At 37.0% G+C, this 19,061-nt stretch overlaps 1 protein-coding gene across 1 annotated transcript in view; it reads left to right on the top strand.

Moving 5' to 3' along the window:
* The window catches only part of TUSC3 (tumor suppressor candidate 3), a 256,526-nt gene extending 239,797 nt beyond the window's left edge, over positions 1-16,729 (top strand). Inside the window, 2 exon segments of the mRNA XM_039220697.1 lie at positions 2,746-2,836; positions 13,989-16,729. Of these exon segments, the coding sequence (XP_039076628.1) occupies positions 2,746-2,836; positions 13,989-14,004 (107 nt within the window). The 3' untranslated portion in view covers positions 14,005-16,729.
* Positions 16,730-19,061: the final 2,332 nt, after the last annotated feature.

Raw genomic sequence — 19,061 nt, 5'->3', positions numbered from 1 at the left:
CAAGAGAAGAACACAGGAGGAAAATCTACCCTCAGGACCATAGGTTAGGGATGAAGAGAGGACCTTAAATTTCCTGCCACAAACCTTTTTATAATTAGTATCAGGTTCCTATGTAATTTTATCATTAAACTTAAAATTGAAATTTTCCCCAATACTCTCTGCATTATTGGAACCTTTTAAACCCTGAATTTATAGGTATCTGAGAGGGACAATAATTTATTAAGTTTAAAATAAAAATCCAGACTTACTTTCTTCTTGTAAGTATCAGCTATGGTGATATGTATATAAATAAGTCAGAGTGATTTCTAAATAGTTGTCGTAAGTGTGAAAATATTTGGGATGTAATTTATTGTTTAGTCAGTACTTTGTTTTCCCATGGTTTACTGTTGTAAAGAAACTACCTAAAGACTTGAATGCATAAGCACTGTGCAGAATATCATTTTATGATATATCTTGCGAATAAACAATATGATGCTCTTGGAATTGACAAATAATGTTTGTCAATTATATATCCTGTATTATTAAAGTAGGTAATAGTAAGAAATTCATAAATTTTTAATCTTACAACATCTGTGAAACTGAGTTTATAAAATCACTACTTCCAACTTTCCTCTTGGTAGATACTTCTCTACATATCACTCCAGCTCCTAACACTGCAAATTATTTATTCACGTGTAATGTGAGAGAAAGAGACATGGGAAATAGATTTTACAATTATTCCTTTTTGATACATAATAATACAACCACTGTGATTATAATTGCTCAGATCGGAATGATTGTGTCATAGCATTTTCTTACGAATGTGTTACCTTGTCTGGGCTGCAGTGGTTTATTCAGTAATTACTACCTCCTCACTAGTACTCACTCGGTTCGGCTCCCTTCCCTCTATACAAGTACTTGAGTAACCCTATTTTGTTTGACTGCACAGAATCAAATAAATTTATTGTTTGACTTGATCATGAACTTTGAGCTTCATTTCCCATGGAGCATGACCAAAGTGGCAAAGGGAGTAAAAGGGTTTTATTTAGCTCCTAAAAATTAAAAAAAAAAAAAAAAAAAAAAAAAGGAAGGATGAAGTCTTTGATAAAAATACCCAATGTGGTCAGGTATAAAGTAGAGCATCAGGTAATTAATCCCGGTTAGTAACATTATTATAAGCAGGGACGTTAATACTGTTATATCTAGTGCCTGGTGTCGGTGATAGTTGGAGAGTCTACACATTTTTAAACAGGTGTTTTTTCATTTTGAGATATTCAGCAACCGGATTCTTTATTGTCTGCCATTATTCATTTGAAGTTCAACTGCATGAACTTTGTCTGAAATGAAATATCACAGAGGCTGCAATTGAATGCTGTTAAGCACTTATGACTTTCAGCAATTTGTACTCAAAACTGAATGACATTCCTGTAGAGGTGAATGAAAACTGACAGATTTCTAGACCATTTTTTGACAGTATCATACCTTATCTATTCCTTGATTTCCAGGATTGTAATTAAACATGGTCCCAGGCCTGCTGGAAGAATATTTTTAAATGTATTTTATCATTATGGAAGTATATAGAACTGCTAACTTTTCCTTGTTTTCCTGTCCCTTAGTGTGTTTCATTTCTTTACTCTTCTTTTGTAATTATTTCAGGGGTTTTTTTTCAGTATTTTCTAAGAATTACCTGAAACTAATGAAAGTATACAAGTTTTATACAAATGTTTGATTCTTAAGAAATGCTTAGATTTTTCTTAAAAGATAAATCCAATTTCTCTTTACTTATGGCATAGATTTAAATCAGTTTCAATTTTTTAAATGTACTTAAGTTTTTCTTTATTCTAAACATATCTGCATTTAATTGGCTTAGATTTTTAACAAGTATTTTAATTTTATGAACATATATTTTACTAATAGAAATAAATCTTGTTTAAATACCCAATATATTTGCATATGCACTTCCATTGTCTATAGGACATATACTTATTACTCTTTTAGAGTAAAAATCTTCCTAACCATAACAAAAAGAAAAAGAAACAAAAAAGTATTTTCCTTGTTGTCAGCTTGCCTGGTTTAAATTGATAGGGAAAACTTAGACCACAGCACATTTTACTGTAATAGTGGCCTTCTCTTCCTTTGTGAAAACAAACCACTCTTTGACACCATGACCTATAATGTGAGGGGATGTCCCCGCTTTGGCTTTCCAGAATCCACAGTACTTTGCTCCTGAAGGTTTTACTCCTAACTTTGTGTCCACTGGGATGACTATTTCTAAGTAATAGGCTTTCACCGAAGCAGTAATCTAGTCTATAATCTAAAATGACATTTCCTTGTAGATATTGCATGGCATCTGAGAAGAATAAAATTCTGTTTAGTATTCTGATAATGAAAATGTCTGTGCTCATATAGCCAATGCTTTATCATGCAGGGGCTGATAATCTTGTTTGTGGTTTTCACATATTTTGTTTTGTTTTGATCCCTCTGGGGCATTTTAGTACTTATAGGAACTCTATAAGAGAAGAAAACCACCAGAAGACTTAGATCAGTCACTTTTGTTGTTTTCATACCCCAAATAGTCCATTTTCATTGAGAAGAATGTGGAAAATAATGAATACATTGTATTTTGGATTATCTGGTTTGTTGTGCCTGTATGTGCCATGAACTATTAAAATGTAAGTATACTGATATTAATTGAATGCATTTAAAAAACATGCATTTGGGTTGCATGTGTCTAGACACTTAACGGCATTGTCTGTCTCTTTCTAGTCATTTGCCTAGTGGGATTAGGCCTGGTGGTCTTCTTCTTCAGTTTTCTACTTTCAATATTTCGTTCCAAATACCATGGCTATCCTTACAGGTAATATCATTATACTAATGTGCATGCTTTTGTTTTTAACTAGTAAACAGAATTTCAATGATTAATGCATATTTAGAGGCTAATATAAAATAGCTAACTCATTTGCCAAGTGACTTGAAACTCAGTTAAGCAAGTTTTTGAGCACCTACTATGTGTTCAGCTTAGACTTTGCAGAGGAGTTACTAGGCATGGGCCCTGTTCGCGGGCAGGGTATCGTTTCATTTTAGAGATACCTTTTACGTATGTATTATGTGTGTACATATAATGAGATGGGTTTAGCTTTGTGGAGTTCATCAGAATTTCTTTCTCTTGTTTTGTCTGTCCATCTGATCATTCACATGCAGACTCTCTGGCTTCCTCAGGTTCATGTAGGATACATGTTTCCTTCATTAGATTTACAGCATCTCTCAGAGCTAACAAAATACAGTATAGGGAAGCAATATGAAGCCGAAAAGATAGCAGTTTTACATTTGACAAGTGATACTCCTTTATTAGTCCAGCACATGGATTTATGCTATAGTTTTAGTCATGGTAGAAACTGCTTGGGGTTTTGTTTTATTGTACTTCCTCATTTTCCTTTTGAATACGCTTTTATTTTTTTCTCAGAAATTTTAATCAGTTGTCTTGTGAATGATCATGGCAATAAGCAGATGATAAACACCAAGAGCAAGTTTTGCTAAAAGGACTACAGAGATTACATGCCAGAGATTTGGACAAATCCTGAGCTACAGCCTGAAAATCTGACAGTCCAGGGGGAAAATATACATCTGTACAACTATTTCACTAGAGAAAAAGTCAAGGTGACGGCAGAAGCAAGAGTGAGAGAGGCAATAAATTAAAGAGTGAAAGACAGAAGTAATCCTAGGAAGAGTAGAAATGTAAGATGCTGACAAAGAAGTGAAAGAGATCTCCCCCCACTGAATTATTGTGTGTGAGAATCTTGGTCAGTTATGAACATGACGTAGCACCACGTTCTCAACCAGCTTCCATTCCCAGAAGCGTGTATCTGTTACACAAGCATCGTAGTACTTGATTAAAAAAAAAATCAACTTGCTCATCTCTACAAAGCAGTTTGTAAGGAATCAGAGTATAGATATAGGACACCATCATAATAGGGAAAGGAAAACCTGCAAAACATTCCCGAAGACATATGCTGTCCTGAGTACTTCTGAAACGACATTTGTGGATATCCATCTTCACAGACAGTTAGGCCCTACTATTAACCCTGGGGACCAAGGGCTAACTTAATGCCCTCATCTCTGGCAGACATACAGTGAAGGGGGCTTGCAAGAGTAAAGAAAAACGAGTTCTCATCCAAGACCATATCCTTGACTTTGAGATGAACTGCAAGGACAAATACACTTTCTCCCTTAAAAAGAATGAAAAAATTTCCCACCTCTGCCTACTTTAGATAATACCTTTACTGTGGATAAAACTGTGTAGCTATCCCTTAGTGAAAATGCACATTTGAACAGGACAGTATACACTCACTTAAAAATCACCTTTAGCCAGGGACCTTAGCTCAAGTTCTCACTTTTAATTAAAATTTCTGGGAATTACAACTTTTTTTTTTTACCAAAAAATACCACTGATAGTTTAAAGGTAATTCCAGACATAGTTCTGGATTTTTATCAGTTCCTCATAATTTTGAATTCTGTTTATTTTTTTAAATGTTTTATTTATTTTTGGGAGAGAGAGACAGCGTGAGCAGGGGAGGGTCAAAGAAAGAGGGAGACAGAGAATCCGAAGACTGGCTCCAGGCTCTGAGCTCTCAGCACAGAACCTGACGCGGGGCTCGAACCCACGAACCGTGAGGTAATGACCTGAGTCACCCAGGCGCCCCTGAATTCTGTTTAATCGACAGTCTTTAATTTCTTCTGTATGTTTTTTTATGTGTTTTATTTTTGTTTTTACTTTAATCGTAAGCATCACAGAACCTTAAACCTTTACACTCTTCATGCTATTTTCTCAGTACTTCACACTATTATCTTGGTTGATCTAACTTTTGAAGGGGATAAAATGCATGAAATATTTATCCTGTTTGCTTCAATCTGTCCCACATTTTAGTCTTAAGGTCCCCCCCCTCCCCCCACGCACACACACAGTATCTGTAGGTTTCACACTGTCATGAACTCTCCTAGATTCTCTGTGAGGTTTCAGTAAGCAAACTTCCTGGATTTAAATTCCTGATCAGTAACTAGCTGTGTGACCTTGGACAAGTTACTGGACTCCTCTAAACACTGGTTTTGTCATTTGTAAATGGAAAAATTTACATGCTTCCTAAGACCTTTGAAGGATTACATGAGAGAATGCATGTAAATTACTTAACACATTGCCGAGTCCATGGTAAATGCCATATAGTATTAATTACTCAATAATTGTTAGATGCTAATTAGTATCATTAATTCAGATGTAAATATTTCAAACTCATTTATATTTAATCTCCTTTCCTAAGCAGGATTTTCGTCACACTGAAGATTCAGTAATTGTTTTATATTTGCATGGTTCAGCTGAGTGAAGAACAGATTTTTCCCTGAACCTTTTGATGAACTTAATTGGACTCCTGAGTCCCTTGAAACTACCAGTGAAATATCAAGATTATTAAGAATTTGGTCTAATTACCATCTGAGCCATAGTTCAAAAAGGAAATTTTATTCCAGTGGTAGCACTGAATTCATTTTGTATATTAAATAAAGATTAACTTTAGGCTTGTCCCATCTTCAAAGAAAAGCAAAGAGCTAGTAGTGATACATGATAGTCCTCACTAATGAATAATTTCCCATTATTTGCCACTGACACACTTTGACCTACAAAAAATCAAAAAATTTCTATAAAAGTACTTATGACCCATGTCTGTACTTTAGTAAAAAAAAAAAAAAAAAAACATTCTCTATTAATTATCACTTTGCTTCCTGTTTATAAAACTCGTTAGAGCGAGTAGCAGAATGGACAAATAATATTTACAGTCAGAAGAGCAGAGTTCAAGTTCAAAATATAGTGTTGTAATTGAGAGCTTTAACTCCGCAATCATACAAAGTGGAGTCTGAATCTTAGATCCTGTCTTTCCTCACTTTAGTACTTAGAGTTAGTCACTTAAGTTCTAGGTCTTATTTTGCTTCATTTTGAAGATAGATAGTGTTTTAGTTTATGGGGTTTGGAGACAGGCTCAGTGGGTAGGTTTGTCTCATGTTATTTTTTTTTTAATTTTTTTTTATTTATTTCTAGGAGAGAGAGAGACAGCATGAGTAGGGGAGGGTCAGAGAGAGAGGGAGTCACAGATTCTGAAACAGGCTCCAGGCTCTGAGCTGGCAGTCAGCACAGAGCCTGAGGCGGGGCTCGAACCCACGAACCGCGAGATCACGACCTAAGCGAAAGTCTGACGCTTAACCGACTAAGCCACCCAGGCGCCCCTGTCTCATGTTATTTCTGTATCTTTTGCCAAGATACTTAATTTTGTTGAGCTTCTTTATTTGTAAACTTGGTATAACACCTACCTCAGAATTTTGTGGGGATAAATTATATAATTAGTTCATAGAGCCTGAAATGTAGTCTTTGTGATAAATATTATTTCACCTTTATAATAACTTCATCATTTTACCTCATTACGTTTTTGTTCAGCATTTTACTTCACTTTATTTTCCGCTAAGTATTCATACAGAACTGTTTTATGTATTTTCATTCTTTACTACTGTGGGGTATTTTAGAGAAAAGTCCTTGAAAATACCTTTTTTTGTATCTCCAAAGTGCTGTGCACATAGTAAGTGCTCATCATATTAGTTGAATGTTGAACTCAGAAACATATTGTAATTTATTCTTTATCCAAATGCAACAGAAATTGTTAAGATAGAAACGTAGTGGAAAAGAGAGTAGTGGTTTGCCTCATTGTACAACTCCAGAAGATCGAATTCACATCACATGACACCCCATGGAGTTGTCAGGGTATTCCCCACACCTAAAGGATGTATGGTGTGTGCGAAGATCATTATTACAGAAACCAGAGCTATTAAGATACTATTGCAAACTCAGATGGACTCTTAGCTGGCTGGCATCAAATAATAAAAATGTTATTCATTAAAATTGCATATAAAGGACATGGAAACCATCTTCTATTATTTTTAAAAAAATACTTGTATTTCCTGATGTCCTTGGCTATTTTGAGAGACAATGAATAACAAAAAATGGAAAGTACAGAAATAGCTAGAAATGAGCTATTCATATGAATTTTGAGAGAAGTATGATACTGAATAAGCATAGCAGGGCACAAAAATCCCAGAGTATATAGTATAGCAGTATCACGTTAATTTCTGTATCTTACATGTAGATCTTTCATCTGTAGAGAAAGTATTAAATAGAACCTTGAGCTGTACAAATAGAAAAATAATATCAAAATGGTGTGATCAGCCCACAATGCATAGAACTGATATGAATTTCACTGGGATTGTCTTTTTCCTGCCAAGTTCCAGCTTTGAAGAATGACCTAAGTGACCAGAAATTTAGAGAGGATTCGGGAAGAGCTCGAATGCTCAAGACGCACCATTATCTGGCCCTTCTCTTGTCTATATAAGGAATACAGTGCTAAATCTTGTAATAATACTGTGCAAATGGAAATTGAATCTTAAGGACTATTTTTTCCATATTGTTGTATTTCATTGTGGTGTATTGGAAAGTGATCTGGACTGAGTGAGAAGATATGATTTGGACCATGGCACTTTAAAACTGTAACCTCAGGCAAGTCTTTTAATCTTCTCTGAGCCTCAGTTTTCCTCATCTTTCAAATAAAGGCCATAATATTTATCTCATGAGTAAGACAAAGTTGTAGCAAACTCTTGTTTTACAAATGTAACATAACTTTTAACTGCAAGACCCCACATTCCAGTCTTGGGCTACTATACTTAGAGGCTTTACAGACAAGCCCTCAGATACAAATCTCAAGCAATAGACTCTGACCCGCGGAATTAACCATTTGACAAGCAGTATATTTTTAAAATACTCCTATACGTCCATATGGACTCCATTCCAAACAAAATGTAATTTCATTTAGTTACCTGTTTTATTAACACAGAAATACATAGGACTCTGCCAAGGACACATGTAGTCACAGCTCTTTTTCCACTAATGAACAGTGTCAACTTTAATTTCCAAGATAAAAAAAAAAAATACAAGTCTCTTAAATATGTACTAGGATTTTCTTTTAAATTTTTTTTTAATGTTTATTTTTGAGAGGGAGAGAGACAGTGTGAGCAGGGTGAGGCAGAGAGAGAAGGAGACACAGAATCACAGAATCCAAAGCAGGCCCCAGGCTCTGAGCTGTCAGCATAGGGCCCAACACGGGACTCAAACCCACGAACTCCAAGATCATGACCTGAGCTGCAGTCAGACGCTCAACCGACCGAGCCACCCAGACGCCCCTGTATACTAAGATTTGTAATCAACCTTTGGTCATTTCAGCAGTACATACTAGGAACCTCTATATAAAGCCAAAATAATTTTTGTAGAAAATGGTTTTGTTCCTTACATTGTGTACTGCACGTTCCAGGCCCTTCCGCCTCAGAACACATAGTCTGAGCAGACACACACCAAGGCAGGTCTAGAGGGTCAGTTCTGTATCGAAAGTGCAACTTTCTCCACCGTCCAGCACCCAGTGGAAACAGGAAGAACGTGGATGTTTCTGTGATGGAAGAGACTTTTTCTTCGTCACCTTCACCCCAACCTTAGTCCACACACTAGCGTTATTATTCTTTTTCCCCAGACGTAGTGTCCCCATTCCTGGTCGTGCCTAATTATTAATAACCATGTTATAGAAACTGTCACTAAGTTTCCCTCTGTTGAGGGTGTGTAGAGAAGTGGCCTTAGCAGTAGTTAGCCCTGACACCTGTTGCCCTGTGCAACTGTAGAGACAGAAGGGTTTCCATACCCAATGATCTCCCCCTTCTCCAGATAAAGCCCTGCATTTCTTTAGGCCTTCTTTTAGCTTGTTTACTTCAGACTTGAACATTTTTCTGAGTTCAGTAATTTAGGATTACGAAGCAAAGAAGCAGGTTAAGGAGGCCTAGCTCACAGCCATAGTGTACTTCTCCCTCACAACCTCTTAGAACGTCTAAGAGTATAGAGTAGAGGTTATAAAATCCTCAGAACAGGAATCACTGACTTCCATGAACTACAAGGCCAGTCACACAGAAGTGAAAAGTCAAGTCGTGGATGATCCATGCTCTGTAAGGAAGCAAAGCCTTTCTTTTCTTTCTTTTTTTTTTCCAATACCAAAATGAAATTTGCTGATTGAACACATAAATGATTTCTGTAAGACAGAATGCCTTGTATTCATTAGGTCTCCCTGACCTAGTTTGAGAGTAGGGAGTAAGAACAGCGCACAAGAAAATTTTGTCCACCGGAAGAGCTCAGAGAACTTAACCAGCTCCCAACTGGACAGATTTCATTCATTTAAGAGCATTGTATACATGCTGGCTTTTAAAAGCACCAACAAAAGACAGCTGAAGGCAAGTAAAGACAAAATGCCAGCCACTATTTCGTGCCTATTTAAGTATTTCACAGGAAGAAAAAAGGAATAAACATGCTGTACATCTAATCCGGGTCTCCAGCGACCACCCAGTGAGCAAAGCCAGAGGTCTCTTCTCGTTCTACAGCCCACCTGATAATTCTAGCACTTTAGTTGACCAGCTCCTCTTTGAAATGCTTCACCTTGGATTTTTATAACATGATACTCTTCCACCTTCCCTTTTCCTTCCCAGTTATTTCTCAGTTCCACATGCAAGTCAAGTCTTGACTGCCTTTCTCCTGAGATCTAGAGCCAGACGTGAATACCACATTACCACCTCACCCCCAACACGGCAGAAAGGCAACGTCCTCTCTGCTCCAAAGCTATTTGCTGCTCTTCTCCCCATTTTCCCTAAGATGATGTTCTTCTCACAGTTCTAGGAGATACCTTGGAGTCATCTGGGCCTCCATTACCTTCTGTTCCCACCATTGCACTCTTGATACATGTGGATAGTCTTTTTCAGACTCTCTCCTAAGCTTATCTCCCAATGTATAGTCATTATCTTCCATAAGCCATCACTTAATTTAGAGTAATACAGAATTCTTTTAAGGTAGACACAGATTATGTTGCTTCTTCATCAAAATCCATTAATGGATAATAAGAAAGGGGGAAACTTATTACATGTTCTTTTACATGACCTACATAAGCAAAATGAAAAAAAATGAAATTTTTCATAATCCAACACCCAGGTTATCAATGTCAAATTTTTGGTTTGTGTATCTTTTGAACCTAAGAAAGGTTTATACCATACATGTTTTATAAGCTACTTTTTATCCCTCTCATATACATCAGGAATAGTTTTTAATGTCATTAAGTATCCTTCTACATTTGGTTTTACTAGCAACATAATACCTCTGTTGTATCCATCACCTTAAATTCTCTCAAGTTTGATTCCATTAGTGTCCTCTGTTTCTTCTTAAAACACATACAGCCTTCAGCTTACCCTGTGATTTAGTGCAGGAGTCAGTGCCTATTGCCTGTAGGCCACATCGGGCCCACCACCCATTTTTGTGTGCCATGTAAACTAGGAAGTGCTTTTACAGTTTTAAATCATGGGGCTGGGGGCGGGGGGCGGAATATTTTGTGACATGTGAAAATTATTTAAAATTCAAACTCCAGTATCCATGAAGAGTTTTATCAGTCTGTAGCCAGATTCATTTGTTTCTATATTGTCTATGGCTGTATTTGCACTACAACAGCTTAGTTGAGTGGTTTCAACAGAGACTTACAGCCCACAGTGTGTATTCACTTTCTGGGCCTTTTACCGCAAGTTTACGGAATCCTCATTTAGCCATACTGAATATAACACAATGTTATTGTCACTCTTTGGCTCCTTTAGCCTAAGCTACTATCCCTTCATTTAAGTTTTTCTCAAAGTCAGAGATGTGCTTTATTTGCTTGTTTTTCAATTCCTCTAACACTCTGACTTGTCATCATAGCAAGTATGTCACTGTGTTGTACTTAATTTTATCTGGGTCTTACTCTCTGGAAGAGAAACATAATGGCCATGACTTGTAGTCATTACATGTGTTACGACCACGCTTCTATACACAGTATGCTCGTATATAATAGCTGGTCAATAAATCTTTGCAGAATACTGATTGAGATGGACATTCTGGCCCAAATTTGAGAAAATAACTGCCATTTTAAACAGTGTTTCTCTAGAAAAACTTATTTTGATTTCAGGTAACAGCCCTGCTACCAACTTTTGGAACCTTGGTTCTCAGGAAGTCAAAGACTACATTTTTATGTAAATACAATGTTTGCTAGTGTGAGGGAGTAATTAGGAAAGAGCCAGACCTGGAAGTGTTTTGAGATTTCCATCCCATCCCTTCTTTGCATACACAATCTCCTCCATATCAGTGCTGTTCTTTAAGTACTAATCAAGTAGCACAGACTAGAAGGGAATAGTGGCACTCTTTTAAGCTAGAAAAAGGGAGAGTTTCTGGGCCAGAACTGTGCTGGTTCGATCCTGCTCTCTAATCTCCCGGTGTGTAGCTCACTAGCCTAGTCTCCATCTTCTACTGCTCTGTGAGTTCGTTGACCACACATGCATTCACTTCAGAGTAAGCCAGTCACGGTAGTCAGTGGTCACACGTGTGCAGACTACCGTGAACGGTGAGGAGAGTCATTCATGACAGGGTGGAGGAGAGGCTAGATAGAAGTTGATGGCGGCACACCAGGCGGTTGCTCCCTTCCCTTTCTGAGGAAACCAGCCACAGCACCGAAAGATACATTTCAAATACAAGGAGTATTTTCGGGTTTTGATACTCAACAGTCTTCGTGTTACACAAGTTATTTAATACCTTTTTACAATAAGCATTATTAGGAAAGATAATATCCAAGCATTATTAGAAACATAACATAAATATATGAGAACTGTTATACACTAAAATTACTAGACAGGTGAATGAAAAGAAAACATCATGTCAGAAGCTGATGGATAAGAATGAGGGACTAATCTCTTGAGTGATGACATCCGTATAAAACATCCATACTGGAATATGTTAGGTGTTTAATATTAATATTCATGTTAATATTGAGTGATTACCTAAATAACAGTGCATCCTTCTCTAACATTTTAACCAAACACTTTTGACGTGCTTCAATCTTTCCAAGGTCTTCAACCAACAGTTGTAAACTTATAACTCTTTTTGTGAAAAGGATTTTCAGTATAAAAGAATGGGAAGAACTCTGTTAAACTTATCCTTCATTGTAGAACAATAGTGTCAGTTCAAGATAAAATATATATTTGTCATTGCAAAATAAAAACAAAAGGTTGTTTTAACAGCTTTTTTAAAGAGACTAGTATTTTGGTTTGGCAAAAATCCGTAGCATGAACCAATAGTGTGGTGACTAAGGACTCTTAGTTTATTTTAATATTAAGAAGATACAGAGATCCTTTTATTTTGTAAACTTAACATCTAAAAATTACAGAATCTTTTTGACTTTTCTAGCTCCAAAAAGTTAGGAAGTATAAGATGATCACAAGGGTCCTAAGCCTGTTTTTGCTCTTCTGGCAAAATATTTTCAGCGATGATAAAAGCTGATCTCTAGTGCGCCACAGCTCGAAATGTTCAGACCATTTTTAAAGAACAACCAAAACCCTACAAATCCTCAGTTTGCTTCAAGTTCTAACTTTTTCAACTTTACGTTTTAAATTTTTTATGATCAAGTTTTCTTTTTATCATTAACCCTGCTTCTTCAGTTAGCTTTAACTTTTAGGGGAAGCTTGAAATTAAAGACAGAAAATGCCAGAGCTCCTCTGCAGTGGCCACGTCCATGTGCACTGCGTCCGTGGCCGTCCGTGGTAGGGACTGAGTGGCGGCCGCTGCTCAGTGCTCCAGGGGCGGTTCCTGTGGACACGCTTCCTCACGGAGCTGGTTAGCCTTGCAGCGCCTCAGGCAGGACTTACGATTTTGAAAAGTAGAAGCAAGGACTTGTTGCATCTGTGTATTAATTAGCACATGATTTCTGTCTTAATAATTCCCCAGATACAGGAATTACAGGGTAATTATTTTAGTTTGCCTAGCATGCTTACTTTATAATTTATGTCATATAACATTTTAAGTATTTACTACATATTTTATGTAAGGTTTCATAGTTTTTTATTTTGTGTTACTTTTAGCACATCGTGTCCCTGGGTTTATAAAATATTAGCACTAGAAAGAGCTTTGGAGGTAATCTACACAAACGTTCTTTTCACTAATGAGGAATCCGAGGTTCAGAAAGACAAAGAAATACATGGCTAGGATATGACAAGCATCCAAGTATTAAACTTGGTTTTCCAGCTATGTGGCTTTTCAACCATTGATTTCATTTTTGTTTTAATATTTAGTTAAACGTGGTTTGTCTCTGCTTGTCCCACAAAGTTGTGTTGTCAAGATAAAAAAATAAAAACCTGCCACATGTTAGAAAAAGGTACAGATCTCAAACTTAGTAAATGTTATTTAAATGGACTTAACCATTCTTCAAGTTCTGTTTCTGTCTATAGATTAAAACTTTGCTTAGGGAACTTAAAACAGTGACCGTCTGCTTTCATTTCTATATGTACAAGCATCTATTTGTGTTTCCTCAGAATCTGATGACACGATTCACATATACATTCTTTTGGTTGTTCAGTATAATTCAGTTATAAATTTCATTTAAAAGAGATCAAGTGTTTAGTTATTTTGCGTAAGTGAATTATGGATTGATGAGAAACAAGAAATTTTTAGGACAATGAAATGACCCACTTCAAATATTTGTTTTAATCCATCCACACTTTTTATTCCTCTTACTTACGTTGCCAGTTTGGATGCTGATGTAACCGTACTCTAACCAGCAATCAGAGCGGCTCACAGAAATAGGGGATTTTACCCAAACTTAAACCCCACTAGTTCAAGGTCTCGTCAGCCTCTCTCCCACCCCTGCCTGTTCTCCTGCAAGTGGGACCCCATCCCAAGAACTAGTTCAGAGAAACTGCCCCGATAAAAAAGAAGGAGGTGAATTAATTATAATTACGACATTTTATAATACATTTACATGTGCTCATTTAGAATGACTCAAAGGCATATTGTGTTTCCTTATTTTCAACATAAAATTTTCTTTCTTTTTCAGCTTTTTAATTAAATGAAGCCAAGTGGGATTTGCATAAAGTGAATGTTTACCATGAAGATAAATTGTTCCTGAGATATAGTTTAAATTCTTGAGTTCATTTCCACATTGTGGTATCTAGCTTATTCTTGTGCAGTTTTTTTAAATGTGAGTTTTCCTAGTAAATTTTATTTATGGAGGTGGATGGTTAAATTTCATATTAGCACTGGAAAGAACAAGGGAAACATTCAAGTGTTTTCAAGCGTATTATAGTCAGTGTATGCTTTAGGCCTGAAATAAATGACAATGTAACTATCAATTCATGTGTTAGAACTGTTCACTCATTAGTAAGGAAAACCACAATGTTAGTAAGAGGAAGCTATGAAATATATGTTAAAGAATCCTTAAGGTTGTACAGAGATAAGGTGTATGCATGAAAATGTCACATACTGAAAAATGCTACTCTTTGTCACTTCAGTATAAAAGATATGTGTGTGAGTACAAATACTGTTTTGTTCTTATTAATCGTAATTAGATAAAGAGGGAGTCGGATGAATAGTGCCTACAACTGGAACCCTAAGCAGGGAAATGGAGCTTTTTTTCTAGGATACAGATTTTCAAGCTAACAGGACTAAATCAACAAGCTTGAAGGCATCAGGTGATGGAAGCAAAACACCCGAACTAGAAATTAATTCCTCTCCGACTTCAGAGGTGTCAGATGTCGGAGTTCTTCTCTCATTTCACTTCGGGTATGAGTTCTCTGAGCTGAATGGTTGCTGAAATGCTACTACAGCTTTAAAATTTAGATGTTAAGTTGAAACCCTCCTTAGTTTTTAATAGACCTTCAGCTAGAGCACTGTGATAGACTCACTGGGGAATTCGTTGTGTAGGGGTGGGGCGCGATGGGCTTCCCTGGTCTTCTCTGCTTTTCCCTAGACATTGGAACGTCCCAGCAATGTGGATGAGCCTGGCGTCAGAAAAGTCTGTTTTTGTACCTGCTGGGCCCCAAAGTTTGGGGAATTGGTCACACTTTTTCTCTGTCTTCCTTCTGTCTCTTTTGAAAGTGTAAAATAAAATCAAAATTAGACTATTTTAAAAAAACTTCAGGAATCCAGACTTAGAACTGCAAAACTAACCCACTATGGCCACTTTCCCCATGTGTTACATGGGAAAGGTTTGCCATTAAAACTTCATTCCCTGAATCCAGATAGATAGATAGAGATTAGTTATCCTGTAAGTGGGTGACTCAGCAAAGCTTTCTTGAAAACCAAATATGGGAGCCTAATCATTATTATGTTTGTATATTCTCTTTTAATTTATAGAGTGCTTCTGCAGATTTTTTTTTTCTTTACAACAACCCTGTAAATAAGACAGGAATGTAAATTGTGTCTGGCTTACAAAAGTACCAGAAGCTGGAAGTTAAAAAGAATAGAAAATTAGAGCCCGTAACTAGGCTTTTAAAACTCTCAAACCTGAATTTTTATTTTCTGTGGTGCTAAAGAATTTAGAAACACAATCAGTTCAATAAACCTTTTTTCCTTTTCCTTTTTGTTTTTTCCTTTAAGATTGTGTTATCTAATTTTCATTAAGATCTAAATAATAGACCATGGAGAACTTTGTTGGTTATGGGTTTCAGGCACACAGTTTTAAACAGGGACCAGGTGTACATCCACTGAATTTACTTATTTTGTACCTTTATGAAATTCAGTAAAGAATGGGAAATATAAAAGCCTGTAGGGGCCTATCAAGCCTAAACTAGGGCAGTATGTGTGCTAGCAGTAAGCTATCTTGTCAAAACATGATATTCAGTGGAAGTTGCATGGCAATTCAAAACTATATTCACCTTACCACATATTCCCAAATCTATTATTAAAAAGCACATTAAGTCCCCTAGTTCCTGTTCAAAGATTGATACATTTAGCACTGGAATGGCATTTATGGAAAAGCATTAGGTGATCAAGATCATTTGTTTAATACCTATCCCAGGTAGCACTTGACGTGTAAATCTAAATCCATTGAGTATTTTTACAGTTTCTAAGTTTCAGTCAGAACAGGCATAGAATTGAAGTTTGAGACCAGATTTTACATGTAAACATACCTTTATTATAATTACACTTGTTCCCTTAAGGCTCAGTTCTTATTAAACAACATACATCTAGTCTCTCTATAAAGCTAAATATAGTGTTCAGTCATGACCAGAGTCAGACAATGGCCAAGGTAAGGAGAACTTCCCTATCACAGATTAGTAAAAGTTTGCTAGCCTATATTATGTCATCTCCTCTCAACATTAATTTTATGCCAACTATGAAAACAATTTTCTTAGCATTTTATAGCTTAGAAAGCTGTTGCTTTTCTAGACTATTGTTGTATTAGGGAAGTGATTCTAGAGAGAAATAAACTGCCTCAAGACAAGTTGTTACTGCAAAGTGCAACAGGCAAAAATTATGAAGAGTGGTTCAAATGTTGTTTGCTTTCAGAAATTTGCATGTGTAAAATCACACATGTAATAAAGGCTACCTTTACCTTTGCCAAACCATTCACATTGAAGATTAATTTGTATCTGCTATGCTTTATCTTCCAGTGTCACATTTCAATCCGATTTTCTGTATTGAAGACTCCCTTAAAAACTGATTATGTGTTTAATGGTCTCCAGTTGGAGTAAAAAGAATTGTTTTCCTACTTAGAAGAAAAGAACCTTAACATAAAGTTCCATCTAAAGGAGTTTAATTTCTAACATCCGATGAATAAAATGTTGCATTTTGCTCGGCTGACTGTTCCTTGCATCAGACATTCACATGAGTAACCCCATGAGTGTGTTGTGTATACTGTAATTTTCTTTTGTGTATAAAGTAATAGCCCCTGTCAGTTAACAATCCAGCAAGCATGGTGATTTAGGGAGATTAGATCTTGTAACCAGAGAGCTTGACAAGTATTCCCTTTCTTGCTATTAAGAGAAAACCTCCCGAGCGATAAATGAAGGGAGTAGTTATTTCTAAACAATGCATATTATTTTGAGATCAGAGAGTAAACTTGGTGTTTTAAGAAGTACCGGTAACAAAGACAAACAAACACTGGTAACATTAACTAGAGCATCTGGGAACAAAACATCTGAGTGGACTTTTGGAGACGGTGTTCTCAGAGCCCACTAACCATTCAGTTTAAAATTTTAAAACAAGAGGTTTTTCATATTTTAGCAAGAAGCCGTGCTGGGTCAAACCAGTAATTTATCTAATAGAATTTTTCTAGTAGTGGGAAAAGATGAACATAGTAGTCACACTAAAATGGTACAAATATGTTCATGTTAGCCTCTAAATTCCTTGAATTTGTGACCACATGTCACTTATGAATCTTTCCATACTCCTCGCTTAATCTACGTATGTCTGAAATAGATGTGCTATGTTTTTATGTATAACAGTCTCAAGTATATACAAAGCTTTAATAAAGCATCACACATTCGGACTGTAATAGAAGAATCACATCACATGTTGGTATGGGTAAAAATTAAGCATACATATAGGCAATGAAAATGGCAAAAGGAAGAACTCTTAAGGACTCCTGCACTCCACGGAAGCACTAGGAAGACGGGCAGTGTCTCAGTATTATTCGAAGTTTGGAAGATAGTGAAGGGTTTACAGCAACCCATACGAATTAAAATATGACTGAAATGCAGATGGATGGTTTAATGGCATTTTATCTTAGTCTCCCAGCAGTGGTCTTGAAAATGGCACCCTGTGTACCTGATTGTAGAGGAGGCAGGATGCTCCTGCGCCCAAGGAATAGTGCTCTGACCTGAGGGTTGCTGAGAGAATTTAGGCAAGGGGTTTTGTCTTTGTTTCGCCCAACTCCCAATTCCTCAGGGTGGAAAAGTGGCTACTAAGAGTTTCTTTGAAACACTGGAAAGGAAGTGAACATGCTCCTGCCTTAGGCAGAAGTTAACCGCTGTGACAGCCAGTAGACACGGCATTGAAACCCAGTAGACACGGCATTGAAACGAGAGCTGGAGAGTGAAGTACTTGGGGAAATGAGGCTTTGAAAAGCTGCCACAGGCCAAAACCTGGACCAGGACGCATCCTCAGAAAAGAGCCGAGAAGACCCTGAGCTTCTACCTCTTGCTGATGTTCACGCCCCGCCCAAGCAAGACGGGAAGGCTAGGGCGGAGCTGTCGACTCGCCGGATGAGGGCTGAAGAGGCGCCCAAAAGTCTGCAAGAGCCCAGGGACTAGTTTCTTTTGTTTCTTCTGTGCCTCGACAGAAGCGCTGAAGGACACCTGTGTCCAACCCTTAGCTCATCACTAAGCCAATGAAATACAAACCCCATAGACCACATCTGACAGAGAACATAATTTTTACAAAAACAGTTTTGAAAATTCACTAAATAACTACAAAACTTACAGCAAGCCACAAAAACTGGTTCCGGAGAGGGAGCAGAATCCAATTTCTAGAGTTGCTACATTAAAATATTTAGAATGACCAGTGTGGAAAACATACAAAGAAAGTACAAAGTATAGCCTAGGCACATGAAAAGAAGTTAACAGACAGGATCCTTAAAGCGGAAATTCAACTTCCTAAAGACTTTAATGGTCTTTAATGTACTCAAAGAGCTAAAGGAAACCATAGACTAAGGAACTAAAGGAAACCAGGTGAACGAGGTATCACCAAACGGAGAATTTCAATGAAGAAGTAGAAATTATAAATGGAGTCAAATAGAAATTCTAGAGCTGAATAACCTTTGTGAGTTGAAAACGTCACTAGAGGGACTCCAGAGAACACACAAATCAGACACGGCATTGTAAGGTTTTTGAGTGAAAAAAGACTCCAAGGCAAAAGGCTCCGCAGAAGGAGTTTTATTGTATGCACCCTCGGGCGAGGTTCCGTGACTCAAGTAAGGGAGTCAGGGAAGTCGCGGCCTGGTTGGGTGGTGATGGGGTGGGGTTTTATAGATTGTTAGTGGGGGTTCAGATAACAGGGGCAGTCTCTTGACTGGAAAGTCCAGGATTGGAAGGTTTAAATTTCTGTTTCCCGCAAATGTAGTAACGGTCACCGATGTAGTGGCAGGAAGGTCAGCCATCTTTTTTTTTTTTTTTTTTTTTTTTTTTTT

This window comes from Hyaena hyaena, unplaced genomic scaffold, assembly GCF_003009895.1.
Source record: "Hyaena hyaena isolate Hyena2069 unplaced genomic scaffold, ASM300989v1 scaffold_17, whole genome shotgun sequence".
Lineage (NCBI taxonomy): Eukaryota > Metazoa > Chordata > Mammalia > Carnivora > Hyaenidae > Hyaena > Hyaena hyaena.
This window is presented reverse-complemented; position numbering and strand designations above follow the sequence as displayed.